Source organism: Dermatophagoides farinae, chromosome 4 (assembly GCF_024713945.1).
Source record: "Dermatophagoides farinae isolate YC_2012a chromosome 4, ASM2471394v1, whole genome shotgun sequence".
Lineage (NCBI taxonomy): Eukaryota > Metazoa > Arthropoda > Arachnida > Sarcoptiformes > Pyroglyphidae > Dermatophagoides > Dermatophagoides farinae.
In genome coordinates, this window is record NC_134680.1 from 3369934 (window position 1) to 3394015 (window position 24082).

A 24082-nucleotide genomic window follows, 5' to 3' on the forward strand; every position below is an offset into this window, starting at 1 on the left:
ATATCGGCTTTTCGCTATTTTATTTGAAATTTGAAAAATCAATTTTTTTGCTTACACATACACACTATCGTGGATTACGATAAATACTGCTAGGCAAAGAATGTAAAAAGAATATTTATGAATTGTTAATTCGAATCAAACTATTTATAGGTTGTGACGATTTCATTCTGATATCATTAGCTCGTTCATATATGTAATCGGTTATTATTGTTTGATGATCATTATCAATATGAATATAACAAGATTAAATCTAACAACAGCAGCAAAAAAACATCATATTTATTTACAAACCATGGATCATCATAATCACAAACATTAAATAATCATTCTCATTCATTCATCATGTGATGAAAAATGATTTTGAATACAGAAAAATAACAAAAAGAAAAACTGAAAATCGATATTCAAAAAAAAGGTAATAAGATATGAAACAAATCAAAAAGCAAAAAAAAAAATGAAAAAATGTCCTAGACCTTGATTTGTTAGCGGTATGCGTGTATTTTTTCATTTTACATGATTCTAATATCAAGTTTTTTTTCGTTTTGTGAATTTATGAATTTAATATGTAACCCTGTGTTATTCCACATCATGTGTATATGTGTGTGTGTGTGTGTGTGAATTGGAAATACAAAATTGAAATCAAGAAAAAGAAAATGCTTTGGTTATATAATCAACAACAACAACAACATCATTGCGATAGAAGAATTTATCGATTTTTTTTCTTTTGACATTGATCATGATCATCACATGTTTTCGATCGTTTTTATTTTTTAGTTCAAGTCTAGGATTTTCAAATTCTTGATTGATTGTATCATAATCATGATCATTCGTAATATTCATTATGAAATCACCATACATTTTTTTCCTCAGAAATCTTAAAATCAAGTCGCATTTTTACAAGATAATTTGAAATGTATATGTATGTGTGAGAGCGAGAGGCTGCTGCTCGTTTTTTTTTTTTGGATTTTTCCGTTTTCGTTTTCTATCACTTGTCATGTCATTGATGGTTTTTCAAAAATGAACAGGTTGTTGTTGATGAATTTAGCTATTGATGATCATCAACATGATGTTGTTGTTGATGATCATCAATAGCAAAGTCGGCCATGATGTTGTTGTTGATATTGATGATATTATGTCGATTATTATTATTCATGATGATTAAATCGAGTGCTAAAAGAGTTGTTGCCGGTTTCATTATCATTGATGATGATTCAAAATCAATTTGTTGATTATGATGGAATTTATTATTATGAATTACTCCATTATCAATCGCATGATCATCAATGATGATCGATGTAGGATGTTCCTCAATCTTCGTTATATTCAACGATGATGATTGTCGTCGTGGAACATTTGATTCAATGATTGATTGACAGGTAAAAAATGAAAACATTGTCAATTTTTGACTGAAAATTTTCTAAATTTCAAAAATGAAAATGAAAATGAATTGATGAAATTATCAAATTAAAACATACCCGATATTCACTAGAAACAAAACAATAAAGAATTGGATAAGCAATACCACTCATTGATGTAAATAGAATCAGAATAGCCATAATAGAATAATATGTTTGAATTTGAAAATCACATTGACGAAATAGATCTGGAAATAGATCATTTAATGATTCCATTACCGAAAATGGAAACCAACAAAGAAAATGAATCAATGCAAGTAAAATAATTTTAGCAATAATTTCACGATGTTTTGAAATCAGCCGATTATTCGTTATAAATGGTGTTACGATTATTGTTTCCACAGCAACACGTTTCAATTCACATGCAATGCTTAGATATAGATATAATGTTAGTAATGATGGTATTGAAAATGTGAACATTAAACGTATTAATGTCAACAATATTTGTATTGTACGTCCAAATTGATGGCTAATTTTGAAGAAGAAAATGAAAACAAAAAATTGATAGAATAAGTTTAGAATTGTTTTTTAGTGAATTATTTGATTATTCAATGAATACTTACTACCAAAAAAATGGTATAATAATCAAAATGCTAGCCATCCATACTAACATTATACACAATGTATAATGGCGACGATACCAATATGATTGAAATAGATAACATTGTTTAATGGCAAGATATCTATAAAGTGAACATTTGAATATATTTTTTTTTTGTTTCAAATTCTTTAAAATATCGTTACACAAACAAACTGAGACATACCTATCGAATGCCATTAATAGATGCATAAATGATGATGCAATAGGTGCAACATAGAAACCGAATCGTAATGATGTTATTATGAAACAATAATAATTTGAACATAATGTTGTTGTTGTTGTCGTTGTTGTTGTTGTTGGTAATATTTCAATTGTTTCCAAATACATTGCCGGTACACATATTGAACTATATAATATAACAGATATTGATAATGATATAAATGATTGTTGTGTATGTGAAAATGATCTTGATGTTGTTGCCGTTGCCGTTGTTGTCGTTGTTGTTGTCGCTGTTGTTGTTGCTATCGATGAAACAACACCACGTACAATCGTAGAATCATTGGATAATCTTTTATTAACTAGATTATTATTTTTATATTGTGATGATGTATTCACCATTGTTGATGTTGTTGATAAACTATTCTGGCGGCTACCACCGCCGGATTGTTCGGCATTACAATAACGATTTAAAATCAATGTAATAATTACAAATAAATTCAATAAAAACGTAATGATTGCCGTTATAAAAATTGACGAACCAAATAACATTTGTTCCCATTCATCAAGCATTTCAACCGGTGCATGTGGTTGACATAAAAGATTATTGTTGCTATTATTATTATGATTAATAATATGAATATCACTTTTATTATCTAGATTTTTAATATTTGTATAATTAATTATTGTTGAATTTATTGTTGTTTCATTATTATTATTATTATTATATAACAACATTGATGATGATGATGGTGATGATGATGATAATGACAATGATGGCGATGAGGTAGAACTATTATTCAATAATAATGATATAATCATTTTTGATTGATTCATTTGTTGACTAGATGTGTGATTATTATCATGATGATAATGATGATGATGATGATGATGATTATGTTGAGAAAATTGTACATTACCACCACCTAATGAACCACTAATACCGCCATTACTACCTGGCGGTAAATAATGGCCAATAATACCTTGATTTGATTGAATCATATTTTTATCGTTGTTTATTGTTTGGATTTTATTTCAAAAAAAAAATAAAAATAAAAATATTAGATCAATACATTTTGATCATAAACACACTGTTCACAAGAACATTGTATTGTATTGGTCATCACTGATCATCATCGTCGTCGTTGTCGTTGAATGATTTGAAATGAGGCACACACACACAAAAAAAATTTTCTCGTAATAAATAAATCCATTGGAAACGACAACAATTTTCTTGAAAAAAATAACTTGATCCTTTCGAAGTTTCTCTCACTTTTAGAGTGTTTTCTCTTTACCAAATTTCTCTTTGCGTTAATCAATATAAATTTAAAGGCAAAATATTTTTGAAATGAAAATGACAAAATCTTCAATATCCAAAAAAAATCAATTTCGAAATCACACACACACACACACACACACAAACACTGAGAGAACTTGCTTGGATAATATCAGCAGATTAATGAAAAAAATTCAAGAAAAAAGTTAAAAAAAGAAATGAAAAACATAATTTTATTTGGACGATGACTACGACGACGACGACAACAACAACGGCGATGATGAAGATGTTGAAATGAGAGAAAAAAAAAACTAAGCCACTTGTATGATTGAATGGATGAATGCAATGGTCATATAATAAAAACTTCAAGTGGCACAAATAATAATCACATTCTTATTGATCAGCAGACGATATTTTTTTTTCTAATTTTTGTTATTTCAAATATCTATTACCAGGAGTCGACAAGCTTTTGGTAGCTGCTTGCTAAACGCTATAGCTTTACATTGGCACACAGTGCTTGGAGTTGAAGACCACTGATCTATACCATTGCATCGTTTAATGTATCGTTTTTTATGTTTGAAAAAAATTAAAAAAAATTTTTAACTTTTCAAATTAATCGAAACAAAATGAATGGATTTTAAGATGCTCTCGATTTTTTTTTGTCACGGTGGAAGTTTTTTTTGCGATGAACACACACACACACACACGACAACGGCATTGAATGATTAGAAACAATATTGCATTGCAATTGTTGGCGACGAGAGAATTGAATTGAATTGAATGATGATGTTCAAAACAAACTTCAAATTGAATCAAATCAAATCGAATATTTTCTTGTTTTCAGAAAATCCGAGCTTGCGTGATTCGGTGCGTGGTTAAATCAAATTGAAACCTGTATAGATAGATCAAACACATATAAATTGATTATAACGACCATTGATCTTTGACGATAATTATGATTATGATTATGATGTAAAATGGATGCTCAAAACAAAATAAAACTAATTATTATTTTTATTCAAATTAATTTTTTTTTCTTTTCGTTTTTCTTAGTTCAAAAAACTTTTCACTGTAAAATAAAATATTCAGAATTTAATATTTCAAAATTGAATTCAGTTTTTCATTTTGTGTCTGTGTGTGTGTGTGTGTTCATGGATTATTTCAACGCCAGAAACACGAAAATAGAGAGAAAAAAACAAACAAACAAACACTTGAAAAAAAACCCAAAGGAATTTATCCGGTGTTGATTTGATCAAAACGAATGATGAATTTGAAATCGTTGGTTTCTTTGAAAATTCGTTATTTATTCAATGAATTTTCATGGAATTTTTTTTTTCGTCATTCATTCAATTCATTTAAATGTCAATAACTTTTTCTTCCGTTTTTCTTCCATCACTTTCAAAATTCATCATCATCATTCAAACTTGTTGTACATAACCGAATCATTCCTTTTTTTTATTCAGTAACTTCTACAAAAAAGAAGAGAAAAAACGATTGAAAAATTTAATCAAAAAAATATGAATTTTTTTTAATTTTAGATTGCTTAGTAAAAAACTCTTGTTTTGACTTTTTTGTATAATGATTTTGTTGTTGTTTTAATAATATTTTTTCAATCCAATTTCATTTCGATTTAATGATGATGATGATGATGATTACGAAATCTCATCATAACGCCATCGACCCGAGAATGTATATATATATATATTGAGATTATAAGGCCAAACAAGTCCTAATCGAATTTGTTTTTGTGTAGTTGTTTTTCGATTTGACGCTGTTATTTATATTTGAAATTGAAAAATAATGGAAATTAAAATATGATTTCAATTTATATTCACACAAATGACTTCGCATATATTTTTTTTTGTTTACAAGTTCAAGGATTTTGGAATCAAACACAAACAAAAATTGATTGCGAGGATTGTATATGATTATGATTGTGTTTATTTTTATGCATGTTTTTTTTCATCCATCCAAAAAGATTTCCATTCTGATTTTGAAAATTTAATTTTATATAATTCTTGATTATTCAAATAAATAAATAAAAAATTAATGTTTGAAATGAAAAAACAATCATTGAATTCATTGCTAATGATGATGATAATGATGACATTTGTCGTTGTTGTCTACCTTCACGGCGACAATTATTTAACCAATGTCGATCACGAATCTGTTGTAGAATGCCTTCTTTATCCATCATATCTAATGTATGATCAAATTCATTGAGCCAATTTCTTTGTTCTTGATTATTATTTAACGTAAACGATTTATCGATGAATGTTTTTGAAAAAGCAATAGCTATATTATTCTGAAATAATTCCTCTTTACGTATTGTTAATTGTTGTGCCATTATGGTCACTGTTGGTGTTGTTACTGATGATCCATTTGATGTTGTTGTTGGCCCATTCGAAATACCAATATCAAAATGTACATTTTTTTTATTATTTTTCATTTCTAACCAAATACGTTGTCGTCGTGCAACATCAATACTAGTATATTCACAATCATGATGATCGACAAAATAATCGATAAATTTTGATTCATCAATCAATACATATCGTTGTCGTTGTAAACGTTGTAATAATGTTGATAATGATGAACGTTCAACAATGATTAAATCATTTAGATAATCAATATTAATTGTTGAATAAAAACGATGTACGGCACCACCTTTGAATATAACACGTACAAGATCGGCTTGATTAAATATATCATGTATAGTCAACATTGGCATCTCATTAACATCATTATCATCATCATAATTAAAATAAAATTGGCCATTCTTCATTTCATCATCATTATTGTTATTGTTTGATTTATTCAAAATGATTGCACAATCAATCGATTGATGATTCATATCGATGAATCGTGAATAATCACTATGATTACGTACGTCGATTCGTATTTTTTGTTGCTGTAAATCCATTTGACATTGTCGACGTTTACGTTGTATTAATTCTTTAAACAACGATTTCGTCAATAATACTTTCATTGTTGATATATAGATTGGTCGTGTGAATATGATATCATTTTGTTCCGCTTCTTTACGTGTATTTAGCCAATTACTACTAATGTCACCAATTGCGAATTCAACATACTATAGTATGTGGAAATGGAAAAAAATTGATTAGAATTTCATACGAAAAAAAAAAAACAGAACGGAAAACACAGACACACACAGACACACACCTTTTCGATAATTTCACCGAAAACACCATCATGTGATCGTATTGAACCAATTTGTCCATCATAACTTTGTCGTAATGTAAATTGAAATTTTAGACGATATCCCAATTCTTTTAGTATATCTACACAGAATCCACGATATGGTCCACTTTCACTATAGATAAATGGTGGATTCTATATCGGTGGGCGACGAAAAAAAATGGATCAATTTTTTTTTGAAAATAAACCAAATTTAATTTACCAATACGGTTGCACCATTCAATGTGATTACATTATCACTTTCGTCATCATCATCATCATCATCTTGATCTTGTTGTTGTAGATATAGCTGTTGCTGAATTTCATTCGAATGTTTATCAACAACATCTTCAACAGTGTCGACAATCCATTCACCTTCATTGTTAAAAATTGTAATTTGACTATTAACACTTTCAATAATAATAATAATTATTATTATTAACAATAGTGAAATGAAGCATTGATTTTTATGATTTGCCATGGCCACAATTATCAAAGTTTTTTTTTTTGCTGTTGTTACGAATCAGTTTTCCAATTGTATAACATTATTATTATTGTTATAATTTAATGCATTGACTGGACGATTATATCGATAAATTGAATAGATATTTGGTAGATCGAAATTTGTTCACATCCATCAATGTGATTGTTATTGTGATCCACCAATGATATAGACTACCCAACAAAGAAAAAAAATATCATCAATTTGAAAATATCAAACCGATTAAATTGTAAACATTGAAGCAAGAGAAATAAGATATATATAATATATAATATTCAAGCCACACCAAAACCGGATGTTATTCAATTTGATCAAATTCAATTAAGATTGTTTAAGCCAAAATGTGTTGCATATGATTGCTGCTATATATAATGAATTGTAACAAAAGTCGAACCTAACGGAAGCAACAACAAAAACAGCAACAAAACATAGATGTCAAAAAAATCAGAAAAAAAACCAGAACCAAAAATTGATTTTTATTCAATTTATTTATTTACTTTTTTTTGTTGTTGAAAATAATATTCCACATTTCAAAAGAATAGAATGGCAAGAATAAAATCATCATAATGAATAAATGAATGAATGACAAGTAACCAAAAAAAAAAAAAAAAAACACAAGAAAACGGAAAATGGAACCAAAAAAAAAAATATAAAAATTTGTAACATTCAATTACATGCTTTCATGCTGCAATACACTCTTCTGACGACCACGATGATGTTTGGAACGAACAAAATTGTTTTTTTTTCACGTTTTGAAAATTAAATCAAACACATTCGAACTGAATGAATGAAAAAAACAAAAATCAAAAACAGCCAAAAAAAACTTAAAAATATCTATATGTTTTGTTATATCAATGTATATATCAAAGAATATATATATTTTTATTATTATTAATTATGCATGTTCATGTGGGTGTGTGTGTAACATATACGATTTATGTTTGAGTTATTCCGAATAGCAATAATAATAATAATGATGGTGATGGTGATGATGATAATGATAATGATGATGAGTATGATGACGATGTTAATACAATTCTACTTTGAATATATTATCTTTTTCTACAATTCATCATTCAGTATTCGATATTCAGATCGATAAATTAATGTTTTTTTTTTTTTTTTTTTGGTTTTGGTATGTGGCTAATAGTAGTGGGCAAAAAAAAAAGATTTAAACATTTTGAAAATCCTTTTTTCACATTTGGCATATTATGGTAATGGTGATATTGCTTGATTTTTGTTTTGTTTTTTGTTTTTTGTTTTTGTTTCTTTTTTGGTGGACAACAATTTGTGAATATTCAATTGAATTGCGAGAGAAGAAAAAACTTTTGCTTCATTCATGTGATTGAGTTTGATGATAGGCAATATTGATTGATTGTTTGTTGATTTTTTTCTTCGTTTTTAGATTATTGATTTTTTTGGTTGTTGTTTCAAATCAAACTTCTTTTTTTTTGGTTTACCTGAGAATCATACAAGTATTCGATGTTGTCATTGTCATTGTTGTTCTTGTTTATTATTGTTGTGATTGGAGCAAAACAAAAAAAAACAAAAAATTCTTTTGAACATTTTGTATGATGTTTTATGCGCGTGTATATGTTATGAGCGTTTGAATGAATGTAGGTAAAATGTCAAGCGAGATCCGTAAAGCATCGAAAGATCAAAATAAAATGAAATGTGAGAACAAATGAATTGTCAAATGAAAATTACACATTATTTACAAATAATAATTCAATTTTTTTTGTTGTATCGAATGAATAAATGAATAACGCTACGGCATTATAACCACTATATGGATTTTTTTTTTGGCTAAAATTAATTGTTGTGAAAAAAAAACAGAAAACAGTATAATGTTTTGTTATTGTGTCAAAAAACAATTTAACCCCTTTTTTTCTGCATCATTTTTCTGTTTGTGTGTGTTCGAACCAATATTTGTATTTGGCACTGAGAAAAAAAAGATGAATCAATCGACAATTTGTATTTTGGAAGCAAAAAATATATATGAGTATATTGAACGAGGATTGTGTGTCTGAAATATATATTCTAGAGTGGATGAAATTCATAGAGTAATTTTTTTGAAATTTTTTTTTTGTTTTGTTTTTTATTTTTTGGTTATAATTCTTAGTTGTTTGGTCATTGTGGACAATTATTCTTTCTCTCTCTCTCTCTCTGGTGTGTGTGTGTGTGTGTGTGTGCGTTTGCAAGCATAGAATATTTAACTAAGAATAAATAATGACAAGAATAATGAGAATAATGTTGTCACAACGGTTAACATATAACGATATTGTTCAAAACTATTCACACCACCATTACATTTACGATTCCAATAACGGCGTTTCAATTCATCTAAACGGCCATTAGCTTTTAATTCACGTATAGCACGATTCATTATCTCCAAATGTGTGGAATATTTTTGTCCAATTATACCATATTCGTAATGTGTATCGGCCATTGGAAAATTTGTTGATTCCAATTTAATATGTTTTAATTCGCAATTTTCATCCATTGCCAATTCATTATTAATACTTTCCTGTTTGTTGTTGTTGTTTTTTTTTTTGGAAATGAAAAAAATCATCAATCATCAATTAAAATCCGACTTATTACCTGTATGAATGCATATGGTGTTTTCATTGCTCTTTCAATGCCTATCTGACGATTTTCGGCCATATTACCAGGATTATTATGCAATTGTTCATAAATACGACGACTTAATGGATCGGTACCGACACTCAAATCTCGATAGATTTGTCGTACAGTACCTAATTGTATTATTTCTTCTGGTTGTTGCTGTTGTTGTTGATTAGATTGCTGTGATTGATACGATTGTTGTTGTTGATTTACAACCGGTATCACTGCTGGTGGTTTAGACCGTTGATCCAATAAGTCATCAATAGTTTTGATATTATTCTGTATGATACGATCTTTATGTATCAATGCACTCAGATTTGATTCCATATATGAATCACTGAAATCAACATAACGTTGTTGACTTGCCGTACGATATAGATAATCAGCGATTGCAAAATCAACTCTCTAAATTAACCATTGTAATCAGCGATATTTAGAGAAAAAAATGATTACTTATCATTACTTACATTACGGAAAACTTCATTAATCAGACCGGTTGGACGACTTTGAAATCCATCATTTGTTGAATCCTGATTAACCGAATCGGTTAATGTATAATTAAAATTACCAATTTGTGCCATTTCATTCAAAAGATCAACAAAATAGCCAGTTAGTTTGCCATTCAAATCTTTTTCAACAAATGGTGGTCGCTATTGTCGCCATAAAAATTTTAGGAGAAAAAATTCAAATTTAAAAATGTCAACATTTTAATCTATCTTCACACAATCACATTCAATAAATCAAATTTAAATTAATTAAATTGATTGAATATTACACTTACCAATGTTGTTAAACCACGCAATGTTGGTCGATTTTGATTAGCTGGTTGTGCCCATATTGACATATTGGTCATCATTGCAATTGCAATGAAAATTAATATTATTGATGAATAAGGTGGCATCTTTTCTCTTTTAGTTGTGATTGTTGAAATTTGAAATTCAAAACAAATTTCTTTCTGGTCACAAATTAATATCTGATAAACTGTTTCACAACACAGATACACAAACACACAAAGAATCGTTGATGGTGATGATGGCCTAGTTTAACACTTAAGAATTCAATGATTTAAAATGAAAATTCTTTTTGGAATGTTTTTTCGATGTTAAATGATAATATTCTATATGTGGTTCGTTAGTTTGTTGTTGTTGTTGTTATTTTTCCTAGATCAAAACCGAATACAATTGAATAAATGAATGAAATGAGCCGACTCACTTTGTTGTTCCATTTGGAACATACTATTATAATGTATTACTAAGTAGAGTGAGTGAGTTGTAGCAAAGTTTTAGGTGAAGGTTACCGAAATGAACAATTTTTTTCGCGAAATATATGGCGGGTACATTTGATAGTGAAGGCGGTGGTGGTGGTGTTGATGGTAGTGGCGTTTGATTTTCAACTATACCCGTCACGTATTTATATACATTGATGATCATATAGGATCCATTTTTGAATGAATGAATAAATGGATGGCCTTGGAACACAATATAATGACACAATAACAACGATAACAACAAATAAAAAAATAAAATATTTTTTGGAATCCTGAAATGAATAGTGGTGATGTTGGTGCCGATGGCTGGTGATGCGAATGTTTTATGTTGTGATGCTAATGTATTTTGTGTGTGTAGCATCCAATCCATATATAATAACAATTTCAAGTTAGAAAGCCAAATAGTACTGATTTTCAATTCATGGTTGTGGTGGTGGTTCGTATTGATAGTTTTCATAGTATTTGGGTTCGTTTGATAAGTTAGGCTGAAATGTGGATGTCATCATCATTCATTCGTTCGTTTCAGTATGTGATCTATGAAGCTATAGAATGAATGGTATGTTTTCAAGATGTAAATGAAGATGTGTATTTATTGTTTATATATTCTTGGGTGGTGGTTTTGTTCGTTTTTTTGTTTGAGTTCATTTGTGTGTGTATGGGCCCAATGCTAGGACCATCAATATTTGGTGAATTTTTTTTTAAATATAAAAGTTCACCAATTTTTTTTTTGTTATTGTTGTTATTGGTTGATATTAGAAAACCAAATCCCAAAAATTGAAGCATGTGACTATGATTATCATTTTTTTCGGTTTTTGTTTTATTTTTGCTCATTGTAATGCGGTATTATTTTATTCTGGCTATATATTATGTTTGGAAAATATAATATGTGTGTGTAGGAGTAGAACCTAGCTAGCTAAAAATGAATTTTCTATTATTAGTTTCTTGACTATCTATATATATAAAGGAAGACAATTTTATTTTCTAGTTGACTCTCTTCTTTTCTCTCTCTCTCTCTCTCTCTCTGGAAAAAAACACGGTCATCATATCGTCATTGTCCTTGAGCTAGTTATTTTGATTTTGTTTCGTGAAAAAAAAGAAAAAATTCTGCCCTCCCGGAACAGATGTGAAAATGTTATCGTTATCATTATTTGTATACCATTTTTGGATTTTCGGAGCATGTTCCAAATAGAATTAATAGCCATTATAGATCCAGTAAGATTCAAGGACTTGAAAGGGACTTTTTTCTCTTTCTATTTCATTTCTTTGATATTTTTATTTATATGAATCAATTTTATCAATTTTTTTGAGTGAGTGTGTGTGTGTATATGAGTGTTGATCGTGTGTACATTAAACCAATGAGAATGAAGAACGGATTGAATTAAGAATCGATCCAGGCAACGAGAAAAAAAAGGAGAAAAATCAACATTGAAAAATATTTTTTATATAGTAATGAAGCAAACAATAAGAGTGAACAAACAATTTTGTTCTAAGGTTTTGAATTTCAATTTTTTCTTTACTTTGCTCCAATCAAATCGAATGATAATCCGAATTTCCACATCCCTAAAAAAAATATTCAACTGATAGTTTATACATTTATGTATCATTTATTTTTTTTTTATTTTAGAAATTCGAAACCAAAAGAAAAAAAATGTTGAATTGCAACCAAATCGTTCGATATGGTTTGATTTATTATTAATTAAAATAATACTGATATATAATAATGATGATGTCAATTTTGTACCACCATCAATTATCATCAGTATAGAGAAATAAAAATCAAATTTGAAAATGTATAAAAAATGTTAATCAATGTCATTGTGGATGATGATGCAATAAATGAGCCATATTCACAATAATGATGGTGAAAAAAAAAGTTATCTAGGTATGAATTTTCAATTAATTAATTGGATCAAACAAACAAGCTTTTTTTATTTATTGGAAATCTCAACGATCAATCGATTATCGATATCAAATTATATTGTCCTTTTTGCCTCTTTCGCTTTGAGTGTGTGCGTGTTAATGATAAATGATAAAATTTTTCTGTAATAATAATGTCATGATTTTGATAATTATGGTAATTATAATTATGAGAAAAGTGGAAAGATAAAACGAATAAAAAAAAATTAGGCGCGCTAAAAATTTGAAATCAAAATACAGTGCGAAATGGATGGCCCAAAAAAAACGCTCAACAAAAGTTTAAAATTCATTACCATTATCATTGATTGAAATGAATAGCATGGCATTAGCGACATGAAAAAAAATCATAATTGTAAATTATCATCATTATCAATGTGTATGCCTCTACCAATGTATGTGTGTGTGTGTGTGTTTGACAATCGATAATTGAATTGATTTTTTTTTGCCTGTTTAACTAGTTAGTTGGTCAAAATCAAACCAAACCTTCAAAACGATACGCATCACACCACTATTACCACCACCGGTATGATATATAAACACTTGTTGTTTAATTCATTCTGAATGAAACATTCATAGCACACACACACACACACCATCGATATACACAAAGTACTGGTTTTCCTTGATATTATCATTCCGTCATATTCATTGCTAAAACATTGTTTTTTACAGGAAAAAACAGACAAAGACAACAAATACGAGCGAGAAATAATTCACATTTACCACATTTGACACGTCAACAAAGGAAACGTTAATTTTCTCAACAAAAGTGTTGATTTTTTTATTTGTGTTTTAATTCTTCAACAAAATTATCAAATCTCTTCAATCAAAATGGAATCTTCAATTTTATCATCATTGGAACAACTTCGTCAACATGGTACGATTGTCGTTGCCGACACAGGTGATTTTCAATCAATAAAATCATTTAAACCAACTGATGCTACAACAAATCCATCATTGATATTGGCCGCATCAAAATTACCACAATATTCACATCTATTCGATAAAGCAGTTGAATATGGCCGTCAATATCCAGAAAATTCATTAGAATCAGCTATGGATTATCTATTCGTATTGTTTGGTCAAGAAATATTGAAAATTATTCCTGGCCGTGTATCGACCGAAGTTGATGCACGTCTTAGTTTCGATATTGATGGATCCGTACAAAAAGCTCGTAAAATTATTGAATTATATGAAACAATGGGTATCGGAAAAGATCGAATATTGATCAAATTGGCCACCACATGGGAAGGTGTAAAAGCGGCCGAAATTCTTGAAAAACAATACGGTATTCATTGTAATATGACATTATTGTTCAATTTTGCACAGGCTGTTGCATGTGCCGAATCAAATGTAACATTAATCTCACCATTTGTTGGCCGTATTTATGATTGGTATTGTAAACGTACAGGCGTAAAGATTTATGAAAATCCAGCTGATGATCCAGGTGTTAAATCAGTGACAAGTATCTATAATTACTATAAACATCATGGCTATAAAACCGTTGTAATGGGTGCATCATTTCGTAATATTGATCAGATTAAATCATTGGCTGGTTGTGATCTATTAACAATTGCACCATCATTATTAGCACAATTAGAAGCAGAAACAAATGTACAAATAAACTGTTATCTGGATCCGAAAAAATCCGCCGAAATAGATACATTTAAAACACCGGTACATTATGATGAAAAACGTTTTCGTTGGGAATTGAATGAAGATGAAATGGCAACCGAAAAATTATCCGAAGGTATAAGAAAATTTGCTGCTGATGCACGACAATTAGAAACATTGATTAAACAACGATTGTCATAAGAAGCAAAAAAAAAAATTCAATTTTACATCAAGAAAAAAAACATTGTCAAACAATTTTGCTAATCAAAATTCAAATCAATTTTTTAAATTTCAAATTTTATTTGTTTTTTTTTCTAAATAAATAAATAAAAAAAAATATACAGATCAATGAAATTTGATTGATTGATTAAATAATCAATCGATAGATAGAATGATTATCATTTTCATCATAAATATATTATTATAAAAATAAATTTTTTCCCTTCCCCAAAAAAGGGACATGTTAAAACCAAAAACCACGGTTAGGGCCATCAAAAAAAAAGCCAAATGGACAGATACGACAAAAAAAAATTCAATCATCTTTCCTAAGTATTTGTTTGTTTGTGTGTGTGTGTGTGTGTGCAGATTGATTCCCAGTTAAAAAAACAAACCTTTCAAACATACATAAATTAAAAATAAAAACGTGGACATTCATTTGAAAAAAATGTTTGTGTTTCGAAATCAAAACAAACAGAAAAAAAATCCTAACATACATCGTTTGTGTGTGTGTGTGTGTTTATGTATCAAAATCAGTACGATAATCTAAACATTGATCGAATGATAGAGATTAGATTACAAGATTGATTTAGCAGAAATTTCGAAATTTGTTCCTATACAAATCAATCTTCGAATAAATAAATCATAATTAATATATAATCACGTCGATTCTTAATATAACGTGACGGAAGAGCCGTTTAGAGAAAAAAAAGATTTGAAAATTCAATATCTTAAATGTTGGATAGATAGAATAGAATATTACATCACATCATGCTACACAAACACGCATATAAAAAAAATTGTCAATGATTAGGAAATTTTTCTCCAGATACATCTAGTCAATGAGTACGTGCTGCTTCTCTTGCTGCTAATATTAATGGATTTAATGTTGATAACGGACTTGATGTCTTCAAGAATGGATGCTATAAAACGAGATTATAGTTTATTATGTAATGGGCGTGGGTATGAAAAGAGAAAAAAATGGAACAAAAAAAAAATTCAAATTAAATAAAATGAAACACGCGATCGATTTCCAAAAAACATACTTTTAGTAATTCAGATGCTGACCATCGTTTTTCAACATCACACTCAAGGCACTTGTCCAGGAAATCTTGAAATAAAAGCGATAATTTTTCTTTCTCTTTAATTTCCGGCTTTCCATTTGTTGCGATCAGATAAATAGCCTGTAGTGTGAGAAAAAAAAACATTAAAATCTGAAAATGAAAAAAAATCCTAATCATACCCGTAATGGATCACTTTCGTTCATATATGGTGGTTCACCTTCAATCATTTCGATGGCCATTATACCCAGTGACCATATATCAATTTTTGGTCCATATTGTTTACGTGTAACAACTTCCGGTGCCATCCAATATGGCGTACCGACCATTGTTGTACGTTTATTTTGTTCTGGTGATATTTGTGCACAGAAACCAAAATCAGTCAATTTTACTGATCCATCAAGGCCTAACAATATGTTATCGGATTTTATATCACGATGTATAACATGATTATAGTGAAGAAATTCCAATGCTTGCAATACTTCACGACAAACGGCAGCAATCTGACCTTCTTCCATACAGGTTTCAGTAACCACATCGGTTAATGATCCACCGCTTAGATATTCCATTACTACCCATAATTCTTCGCCCACTAGATATGAATCCAGATAATTCACTACATTTGGATGTTTATTCTCACGCATCACAAGTATTTCATTGACAATCAATTCTTTTTTTGGCTGTTGTGATAGATTCATCTGTTTAATAGCTACTTGCATTCCGGTACTAATTTCAATGGCCGTATATACAACACCACTTGCCCCTTGTCCAATACGTTCCATTTTAGTAAATTTTCGATGTGGATCACCGATAGTAACTATTGATCGTAATCGTTCTAAAATCTCTTCATCAGACATTTTATTTGCAGCGATTTGATTCGGTTTAGGCACACGTGGTTTCAATAGTGGTGTCGGTGGTGGTAACATTGGTGATTGGACATTATTATTATTATTATTATTATGAGAATGCTGCTGCTGTTGTTGAAGATGACCAGGATTCATCATCAGAATCGTTTTGGCAAATGCCGCTGATTGAGCTGAACATAATTTGGAACAAATTTCATTATTATTATTATGATTAACGATTTTTGATTTATTAATAGGTGATTGATTAGATGATACAGGCGTAGATAGTAAGAATGGATCATTATTATTATTAGATTCAATCAAAGTAATAGGAGAATTATTATCGGAAATGGAAGCGGAAATAATTTTAGCATCAACAGTAGTAGAAGTAGTAATAGTGGTAGTAGCGGAAGCAGTAGAAATTATAAGAGCAGAATTTGTATCATCATCATTATTGTTCTTACCGATTGTCATGTTTTGATTCGAATTATTATTATTATTAAGAATATCACGTGGTGAAATTGGTTTCGTATAAATGGATTTTGTTTTTTCTGGTCTAGGATTAATAGGCGGCGGTATCGATGATGATGACTTATTATTATTTATGTTGATCATTGATTCATTTTGATTCAAATCTATTGATTGTAATTTCTTCAACATTGATGATGAAGATGGTGATATTGTTTCGGATAACGATGGCAAAGCAGCAGAGCCGACACCACTACCATTACTACCAATACTATTGCCACTATTCGATAATTTCAATGCTGGTCCACCACCACCACCACTTGCTGATGAAAAACAATTCATCGATGATGAACTTGATATTGAACCGGAACCAGATGATGATAAAATTGATCCAGTTATGGTTACATTATTATTGTCGATTCCAGTGGTGGTGGTTACCACCCCTAAGCCACTACCGGCCAATGTTGATGAATTTGTTGCCGATGTTAAAAGGCTACATGCTGATGTTTGTCCGGTTGCTGTTGTACAATGTATATCATCTGATGATGATGATGTTGCTGTTGGACTAGTCGAACCACCGGTAGGGCTGGTGGTTGTTGTTAAAGTTGAAAATGTTGATAATGATGATGATGTTGATGATGATATTATACCAGTTATCGGATGTTGTTGTTGCTGCTGCTGTTGTACGGTCGTTGATGATGATCCAAGTTTTGTTCCAGGTGCTCTTGGTGGTGTCGGTGGTAGACCGGAATTATTTAATTTAGTTTGAGGCGTTGGTGGAGGTAATGCTGGTGATGGTCGATGTTGATACAATGATGACCCTTGTTGTTGTTGTGTTTGTGATGTTGAAAGATGTATATGATGATGATGGCTTGGATGATATCCACCACCATGATAATGATTATTATTATTATAATGATGGCTTGAAAGTGTTGGCTGTGAACCAGATAACAATAATTCATTATAATGATGATGTGGATGTCCATGATGTGTATGATGGCCATGATGTAAAAAACTATTTATATGATGATGTGATCCAGATATTGATGATTTATCCGATGAGGAATGTGATGTTGATTCTGTATCTAAAAATTATTTGTGTTATTATTATTGTTGTGTGTTTGAATCAATCAGAAATCAATACAAAGAAAAAGAGAGAGAGAGAAAAATAAACAAAAAAAAATGTAAGAAACCAGAAAACCAAAATTTGCACAGCACAATAATTGCCCAAAAAATTACAAAAAAAACCGGAAAAAATAGAAAATAAAATTTCAAAACAAATTAAAATGTCAACAAAAAAAAAACTAAAAATAGCCAGAAAAAAGCAATATATAATTTTCTTCAAAAACAAAAAAAACCAAACATTCAAACATACAATATTCTAATTCTAAAATAAAATAAAACACCAAGCAAGCAACACCCAAATTGCATTTCAAACCATTTCAGACCAATTTATCATACTATAAAATGTCTCGTGTGTGTTAGTTTTTCTGCTAAAAAAAAAGCTAAATTTAGCCATTTCTTATTTTTTTTGATATAACGTAATATAGTATATTAATCTCCCGAATATTTTCTGTCATCATCATTATTATTATTATCAGTGTAGAATTCTATTTGAGACTTGTCGTATTTAAAAATCTCGGAAAGCTATGTTACAGTTTTGACGATAGAATTCACAATTATATTGACCTAGCTTATTTGATACAACCTACGACATTTTTTTTCACAACGATTATTTACAAGAAAAACTGTTGTTCAGATTATGGTGATGTTATTGACGCCTTTCACTATGCATATGGCTAATTTTAGATTTTTTTTTATGGTGGAGAAAAATTTCATAAAATTCTCATATATAATTTATTTTTTTACTCTTCATTCACACACACAAAAATAAATAAGGAAAAAATGAACCCTGAAACAATGATCATCCAATTATCGAGATTACTTACCCATTGTCATATATTTGAATCCCTTTTCCATAATATCTTTTTTTGTTGATTCTTCATACCATTTGAGCACTTCGATCACAGCTTGTGGATTTTTCTTTTGTTCCAATTTTGAAATATTGGAATTTTTCAACATAACATACCAATTTTTTGGCATACCAGTAAATTCACCAGTATTCGGATCGAAACCAACATGTAATGTATGTTCGAAATTTGTTGGTGGTGATATGATTGGTTTACCACCACCACCGCCACTTTCCGATGAATGATGCTCAGATGTTGTTGTTGCTGCTGCTGTTGTTGATGATGATGATGATTTATTACGGCTAAAAAATCCAACACCACTAATTGTAAATGTACCATTTGTACTACCACCGGAACCACGATCAGCTTCCGATGAATTTCTTGCAGATGATCCATTTGATTTCGAACCAGAATTATTATTAGCGTTATTATTATTATTATTATTGTTGTTGTTATTTGCCGTTGTAGATTCATTTGATGAAGATTTTTTCATTGAACTTCGAAGTTTTGATTTTTTAAATGCCGAAATTTTCTTTCCTTCTTTACCACCACCAATATTATCCTCTTCGGATGGAACTTTTGGTAATGGTCGCATATCCAATGGTATATTGTTATTATTATTGTGATTATTCGTAATATAATCGTGATTATTATTATTGTTGTTTAGATTATTATTACTTCCGTTATTATTATTAACTTGATTCAATGGTATGATTGGTACAATGGAATTATGATCACGAGCTGATGCTAATCGTACCGGTGGTGCCGGTGGTTTATCCTCAAATCTTATAGCCGATGATGATGATGAAGAAGATGTTGTAATCGGTGTGTTCAAATGTTGCGATGTCGCCGTTGCTGTCATCATCATCATCATATTCTGTGAAATAATACTATTTGTTGCTACTGAATCATATGGGGTGGATCTACCCGATGATGATGATGTTACACCACTACCACAGCCCCCAAGATTACTACCATTACCGTTACCACCACCAGTTATCATTGTTTTCAAATTTCGATATCAATGTGTTTTGTTGTTTTTGTTGAATTTCATTTACTATTACAATGATGATGATGATAATGTAGTGTGGTATATAGTACGACGTTGATAAAATGAAAATTGTAACCGATCAGTTCATAATATAATTCATTTATTCGAAACAAAAAAAATTTTTTTTGACCATCCCATATCGATGACAAACAATTGATAATAATTTCATTTGATTTGAGTTTGGAAATCTGTCAATCATAATAAAAGAAAAAAGAGCAAAAAAAAGAAATTCATCAATGAATTAGTCGAAATTTGATCATTCATTTGTATGTATATAGAATGGTTGAAAACATTATATTGGAAGGATGGGAAATGAAAAGCAATGGAATGTATGATGATGCAAGACAACTTGTATGATTATTATGATGATTTTGTTGATGATACGATAAATGGTTTAGAAAATCTAAATAAATAATGATGATGATGATCATCATCATCATAATAATCATCAATTATAAACAAAAAAAAATTGACAATTATACACATCAGACATCATCAATATATATCTAATGTAAATTATCATGACAGAAATTTTTTTTTTCTTCTGGTGAATGAACGCAAACACAAACACAAAAAGTAAAATGAAATGTTGATATCGTTGAATGAAATTCGAAACTAAATTAAATAAATTTATTACAATTTTTTTTTGATTCATTACCTTTTCTCTAGCAAATCATCATGATATAATCATGGAATCGAAGGTTTCCAAAAATTCAAAATTTTACCATAAATTGATATGTACGATTCATGGAATTGCTTTGCAATGAATTTGGATTTTGAATGATTAAGAACAAACAAACAAACAAACAAACAAAAATATATTATTCTCATCAAATGTTATTTTCATTCGTTATGAATGGAAACACACACAATACAATAACACAACGGATATACCTGTATGTATTTTTAGATTTTGGAATATTCGATTGAAATGATGGTCAATTGAATGGAAAAAAAATACAAAGCCCCAATTAGCTCATATGTTGACACCAAAAGCAGTAACAAACAAATAAAAAAAAATATAAAACGAGTATATATATGCAATACAAACACACAGACAGAGATGTGAGTCAACAAGAACACCATAAATACAGCCGGATTCTATTTATGAGCAAAATGACCATTAGGTGGAGCTATCCAATGTATCACGTGATATTTGTTTTCAATGATTTTGAATATAACGACAATATATCATCATCATCACAATACCGCCTTCATATTCTCTTTTTGTGTGTTTGTTCGACCACGGTATATATATGTTATATATAATGAGCACCAAAATTAATCTTAAAAAAAAAAATTTTTTTAATTCAAAAAAACCATAACCTTTTTCATTGACGCATGCGTCAACAAAATACGGTCATTATTTTTTCACAAGAATCATATTTGAGTGCGATATATAAAATTTAAAAAATAAGAATATTCTATTTTATTATGAAATCATCTATAATAATATAAAAAATATAATTTTTTTAAAAATTGAATAGAATTTTAAAATCTGTATATAGATGTGTGTATACAACAATAATAACAACAACAAAAACAACAACACGAATACGATTCGAATAATTTTTCGATGAAAAATTGATTGATTGATTTAAATAATTGAAAAGAAAAAAAATAAAGTGCGACATATTATCACTTAAATTTGAGAATGACATAATTGCACTTTTATGATTGATGACGATGCTATTCTCGTTGTCAGTAGTTTTGGGTCAATTTTGAATTGTATTTGTTGTTGAAATGAATTTTGAACTCTGATTTCTTTTAGTTGGTTTGTTTTATCTTGTTCATGGAATACTGTGGTTGAAAAAAAGGGAAAAATAGAGGAAAACCTAGTTGTTATTATTATGAATATGGACATTGTTACTATCATGGCTATGATTATTATTATTGATCGCCGTTAATTTCATTTTCATCGCTGAATTTTCTACAAAGAAAAATGGATCATTTATAACCGATAGCCATTGTTGTTCTGGTTCTCGTAATGCATCTTTGGTTTGTCGAATATCATCCTTGATGGTATCGATTAATTCTTCTAATGAATTAAATTTTCTTTCCGATCGAATATAACCACAGATAGCCACCCGAATAGTACTGTTATAAAAATCTTCATCAAATGAATGTAATAAATGTGCTTCAAGTGTACGTTGTTTAACATCATTAAAATGTGGATTCCAACCAAATGAAATGACAGTTGGATAGATTGGATTTGAAGGACTTGTTGCTCGATAAATACTTAGATCTTCATTAGTAATTTGTATGATCATTATTGTTGTTGATCGTTGTTGATCGTTGTTGTTTTGGTGGATCAACTAATTGAGCAAAGCCATAATAGATGCCAGATTCAAGATTAATCTTTTGTACAGCATCATGTTCAAGATTAGCTGTTGGGCAGCCTAATTTTTTTGAACCACGACCAAAACCATGTATAACACGACTGGATACAAATACAGGTTTAGTTAATTTTTTATGTAAATTTGGTGCCATTAGGAAATAAAAATATTCAGATTTCGATCTCTTGAATCTTATTGAACAAATTTTGACCGAGCAATTTATCGAATTGTACAATATAATGATTGAATAAATGGAAAATTTAAAACAGCTAGTTAATTTATTTTGACAGACAAATATCGATAGATCGAATGATGATGATGATGATTATGATGACAATTAGCGACGATATAATGTTTTCATTGTAACAAATTCCATTGTTATGACAATAATGATGGTTGTTGATTATAAATTCAATCTTTTTATATATCGATTGTTGGGTTTGGCAAGCAAATTTGAAATAACAATCATCATAAAACAAATTTCATTTTATCGTTTTTTTTTTGGTTGTTGACAACAGGATAATAATATAATAATGATTATGATGATGATGACATGATTTTATATTAATTAATCGAAACACAGACGGCGATAGGAAAATAAAGAAAAGTGAGAGAGAGAGAAAAAAAAGCCAATTAAAATTTAAATTAATGTCAAATTATTAATATTACCATTAATTGTCATTGATAGCAGTGATGATGATGATGATTAAATTGAAACCTTGAAATAAAAACCGTTGTTTTTATATATATTTGCCTATATCAGAGGGGAAATAAAAAAAAAGAAGACTTGGAATGTAACATGTAGTGATGAGATATTCATATGTGTAAATTAGTGACAATTTGATAATAATCAACATAATTCAAATAAATATATATGAATGTTAAGATTAATCAGGAAGGTTTTTTTTATACATACTTTAATTTATCGAAAGGATAATTATTTTTTTTGATGTAATAAATAACGATGATGATGATGATGATGATGAAAATGATAACTTGGAAACAAGATAATTTGCAACACAAAGACAAAATTTCAAAGGTCTAAATGGATTTTTTTTTTGTTTCTTACTTTTTCTTTATCCAACTAGCAAAAAGAATAATTGATTGAATTCTGGTTGATAAAATTTTCAGCTGAATTATTTGTTGTTTCTCGGTCATTTAAAGAATTTATTTTTTTGAACAAAAAAAAACAGACGACATTTATTCATCATCATCATCAGCATTTATACAATAGACACAACACGTTGTGCTCAATTTTTTTTTCTTGTTACTTTACCTCAATTCTAATAGATTCTATAAGCAATCGATGGATGGCGCTATCATTATCATTAAGATAGTTCTTATATTCAAAGATTGTTGCCGAAAGATTGATTTTGCAAATTTTTAATTATTAATCAATCATTCAATTGGATTCTTCCTCCCACCAGGTTATGGTTGTTGGCTACAAAATCCGCTAACATAATAATGAATGAATGATTGAATTGATGAAACATTTATCTCTTTTTATAACTTTGATTTGCCGCTTTTTTCATCTAAAAGATTGGAAAAAAACAAACCATTA

At 29.1% G+C, this 24082-nt stretch overlaps 6 protein-coding genes across 9 annotated transcripts; 1 reads left to right on the forward strand and 5 right to left on the reverse strand.

The window, feature by feature from the left end:
• Nucleotides 1-251: 251 nt before the first annotated feature.
• On the reverse strand, nt 252-3842 carry LOC124490007 (uncharacterized). Of its 2 annotated transcripts, XM_075729887.1 has the most exons (5): nt 2180-3842; nt 1979-2098; nt 1476-1884; nt 1103-1417; nt 252-1045 (listed from the first exon to the last, which is right to left on the reverse strand). In XM_075729887.1, the coding sequence occupies exons 1-5, from the start codon at nt 3172-3174 to the stop codon at nt 998-1000; spliced, it is 1887 nt and encodes a 628-aa protein (XP_075586002.1). In that variant the 5' UTR covers nt 3175-3842; the 3' UTR covers nt 252-997. The 2 variants fall into 2 exon arrangements, with proteins under 2 accessions (XP_075586002.1, XP_075586001.1); XM_075729886.1 differs by having other exon boundaries at nt 252-1417.
• Nucleotides 3843-5046: 1204 nt separating this feature from the next.
• On the reverse strand, nt 5047-7335 carry LOC124500562 (uncharacterized). Of its 2 annotated transcripts, XM_075729889.1 has the most exons (4): nt 6873-7335; nt 6635-6805; nt 5873-6542; nt 5047-5785 (listed from the first exon to the last, which is right to left on the reverse strand). In XM_075729889.1, exons 1-4 carry the CDS (start codon nt 7128-7130, stop codon nt 5475-5477), a joined length of 1410 nt encoding a protein of 469 aa, XP_075586004.1. In that variant the 5' UTR covers nt 7131-7335; the 3' UTR covers nt 5047-5474. The 2 variants fall into 2 exon arrangements, with proteins under 2 accessions (XP_075586004.1, XP_075586003.1); XM_075729888.1 differs by having other exon boundaries at nt 5047-6542.
• A 1984-nt stretch (nt 7336-9319) lies between these two features.
• LOC124490015 (uncharacterized) lies at nt 9320-11541 on the reverse strand. Its single transcript, XM_047052480.2, has 4 exons — nt 10558-11541; nt 10244-10426; nt 9753-10181; nt 9320-9678 (listed from the first exon to the last, which is right to left on the reverse strand). Exons 1-4 carry the CDS (start codon nt 10675-10677, stop codon nt 9364-9366), a joined length of 1047 nt encoding a protein of 348 aa, XP_046908436.1. The 5' UTR covers nt 10678-11541; the 3' UTR covers nt 9320-9363.
• A 953-nt stretch (nt 11542-12494) lies between these two features.
• Taldo (transaldolase) lies at nt 12495-14923 on the forward strand. Its single transcript, XM_047052492.2, has one exon. It carries the CDS (start codon nt 13792-13794, stop codon nt 14773-14775), a length of 984 nt encoding a protein of 327 aa, XP_046908448.1. The 5' UTR covers nt 12495-13791; the 3' UTR covers nt 14776-14923.
• Nucleotides 13520-21288, reverse strand: LOC124489921 (serine/threonine-protein kinase Pak). Of its 2 annotated transcripts, none has more exons than XM_047052344.2 (6): nt 20844-21288; nt 19114-20373; nt 17161-18249; nt 16034-16887; nt 15837-15974; nt 13520-15713 (listed from the first exon to the last, which is right to left on the reverse strand). In XM_047052344.2, exons 2-6 carry the CDS (start codon nt 20135-20137, stop codon nt 15630-15632), a joined length of 3189 nt encoding a protein of 1062 aa, XP_046908300.2. In that variant the 5' UTR covers nt 20138-20373; nt 20844-21288; the 3' UTR covers nt 13520-15629. The 2 variants fall into 2 exon arrangements, with proteins under 2 accessions (XP_046908300.2, XP_075586005.1); XM_075729890.1 differs by having other exon boundaries at nt 21080-21252.
• A 290-nt stretch (nt 21289-21578) lies between these two features.
• Nucleotides 21579-23768, reverse strand: Rfk (Riboflavin kinase). The gene is given in 4 exon segments (XM_075729891.1): nt 21579-22437; nt 22439-22937; nt 23191-23307; nt 23438-23768. Coding segments are annotated over 2 exon segments (654 nt in total). The 5' UTR covers nt 22676-22937; nt 23191-23307; nt 23438-23768; the 3' UTR covers nt 21579-22020.
• Between the last annotated feature and the right edge of the window lie 314 nt (nt 23769-24082).